This window comes from Sprattus sprattus (assembly GCF_963457725.1).
Source record: "Sprattus sprattus genome assembly, chromosome: 15".
Taxonomy (NCBI): Eukaryota; Metazoa; Chordata; class Actinopteri; order Clupeiformes; family Clupeidae; genus Sprattus; species Sprattus sprattus.
Window position 1 is genome coordinate 31,423,447 of NC_137913.1, and position 2,249 is coordinate 31,425,695.

Sequence of the window (2,249 nt, forward strand, 5' to 3'; positions counted from 1 at the left end):
GTGTGTGTGATGATGTGTTGACTGATAACATGCTTTGGTCAAAAGTCTTTCTCCAAAACCCTCCACACAGTCTGTAAAACAGAAGTCTATGTGTAGTGTGTGTGTGTGTGTGTGTGTGTGTGTGTGTGTGTGTGTGTGTGTGTGCGTTTTTGTGCGTTTGTGAATTTCTGTGTGTGTTTGATCGTGTGTGTGTGTGTGTTTGTTTTAGTTTTTGTCATTGTGTGTGTGCGTTTCTGTGTGTGTTTGATCGTGTGTGTGTGTGTGTGTGTGTGTGTGTGTGTGTGTGTGTGTGTGTGTGTGTGTCCCATGGTATGCAGGAGGATGAGGACGATGCAGACACATACGAGGCTCCTCCCTGTGAGCGGCCGGCTGTGAAGATTCCAACTCGTCCACCAGAGGAAAATGTCTACCTGGGTAGCTTCAGCTTTCACCTTTCACCTTTCACCCTTTGACCACTGTGCCCTGAGCTGTAGCCCACACACACAAAGCATGGCCACACACAGGTTGCAATCAATAAGCATTTTATTAAAGGGTTTATAAATAATGTAAAGAGCGTCAGAAAGCACATATGTAGCACAAGTCAGTGTCTAGGGGTCTCAGCAAAACGGAAAAGAAAAGGCAAATACCCTTGGAGAGGCGAAAGAGCCAGAATGGAGGGAGCAGGCCTCTTATCCCCCCTGCCAATCAGGAAGAATCAAGCTCACCTGCTGCAGAGAGAGGGAGAGAGGCACACAGAATGAGCAAGGCCACACAGGGTCCACAGGGGCGTATTACCATGACAACACCATAAGATTAATTACCATGTATTCTGGCATTTGCTTCCTTTTGTGTTTGTGTTTGTATTTTTGTTTGTGTATGTGTGTGTGTTTGTGTCTGTGATTGTGTGTGTCCGTGTGTCCATGTGTTTGTGTGCACAAGTGTTTTGTTTCTATGTGCATTTGTGTCTGTGTATGTGTGTTGATGTGAACTGAACTCCTTGTAGATGGAGGCTTTACTGGAAGAGCATCCAACCCTGTGGTCCCCAACAGACAGGCCGCCCCGCCCCCTCGGCCTGGAAAGAGTAAAAACATAGTGGGTGCATCCTTCAGTTTGTCTGTCTTTCAGTCAGGCTGTCTCTCCTCCGGTCTCTGTTTCTGAGTATAAGTCTTTCATATCTGTAACTCTGTGACACCATTCGTTTGTCTATGTGTTCATTTGTCTTTCTTTAAGTCTGTCTGCATGTGTGCCCATCTCTATATCTGTCTAGTCATCTGTGTATACGTATGTCTATTTTTATCTTATGTCCTAGCCAACCTATCTGTCCCTGACACAATGTGTTTGTACTTCTGTTCATTTTTTTTCATTCATGATGCATGATTTTTTTTTAACTTTTCTCAGCAAAGCAAATTTAGCAAAAGCCTTGTGTATCGCAGAAGTCTCTCACATTTCTCTCTCTCTCTCTCTCTCTCTCTCTCTCTCTCTCTCACTCTCTCTCCCATTCTCTCTCTTTCTTTCTCTCTCTCTCTCCTTTTGTCTCTCATCCAGAAATCACTGCCCCCTCCAGTAGATCCTGAAGATTTTTACATCGACCCCAATGTCAAACGTGAGGAGTCCTCCCTTCCATATGCACACACAATCTGTAGGGAGGTGTTTGAAGGAGAAACAGACTGGGTGTTGGAAGAAAGTGCATGGTGTGTTTGTGCATGTCTACAGAATATGTATGGCTGTAAAGTGTGTGTGTATGTGTGAAAAGGCAAATCGATTTTGAAAAATGGTAGAAATTGTTTATTAGTTAGTTATTATTAGTTAGTTGCACTAGCGGTATCTGTCCACATGAGGAAGGTAAAAACAATTCTCAACTCCACTTCTCTCTCTCTTTCTCTCTGTCTGATACAAACACACACACACACACACACACACACACACACACACACACACACAGACACACTTTGGCGTCAAACCATGATCAGCAGAATGTAGGCATAAGAAAGATACTAGTAAGAGTAAAAACTGTGATTAAAAAACCTAATTTAAAATGTTCAGATGTAATTCCCACAACATGAAAACAGACTCAGCAGTGAGATTGGAAAGATTGACCTGGAAGTGAATACTGAGGACTGAAAGGAGAGGCAAAAATGTTAAATTGTGTTACCAAGTTTTTGTCCAAAAGAGGTGCACAAAATGTTGACAGACTTGCCTTGCAAACTCCAGCAGTGTGTGCAGGGATAGAAGGTAGATATCTTACTAACTGATGTATGGAGTCTGTATGT

The 2,249-nt window shown here is 43.2% G+C and overlaps 1 protein-coding gene across 1 annotated transcript in view; it reads left to right on the forward strand.

The window, feature by feature from the left end:
- Nucleotides 1-311: 311 nt before the first annotated feature.
- Nucleotides 312-2,249, forward strand: part of LOC308376385 (uncharacterized protein) — a gene marked incomplete at both ends in the record, with an annotated part of 11,418 nt that continues 9,480 nt past the window's right edge. Inside the window, 3 exons of the mRNA XM_080852677.1 lie at nucleotides 312-414; nucleotides 983-1,071; nucleotides 1,525-1,582. Coding sequence (XP_080708803.1) covers nucleotides 312-414; nucleotides 983-1,071; nucleotides 1,525-1,582 — 250 coding nt within the window. The remainder of the gene's footprint in view (nucleotides 415-982; nucleotides 1,072-1,524; nucleotides 1,583-2,249) is intronic.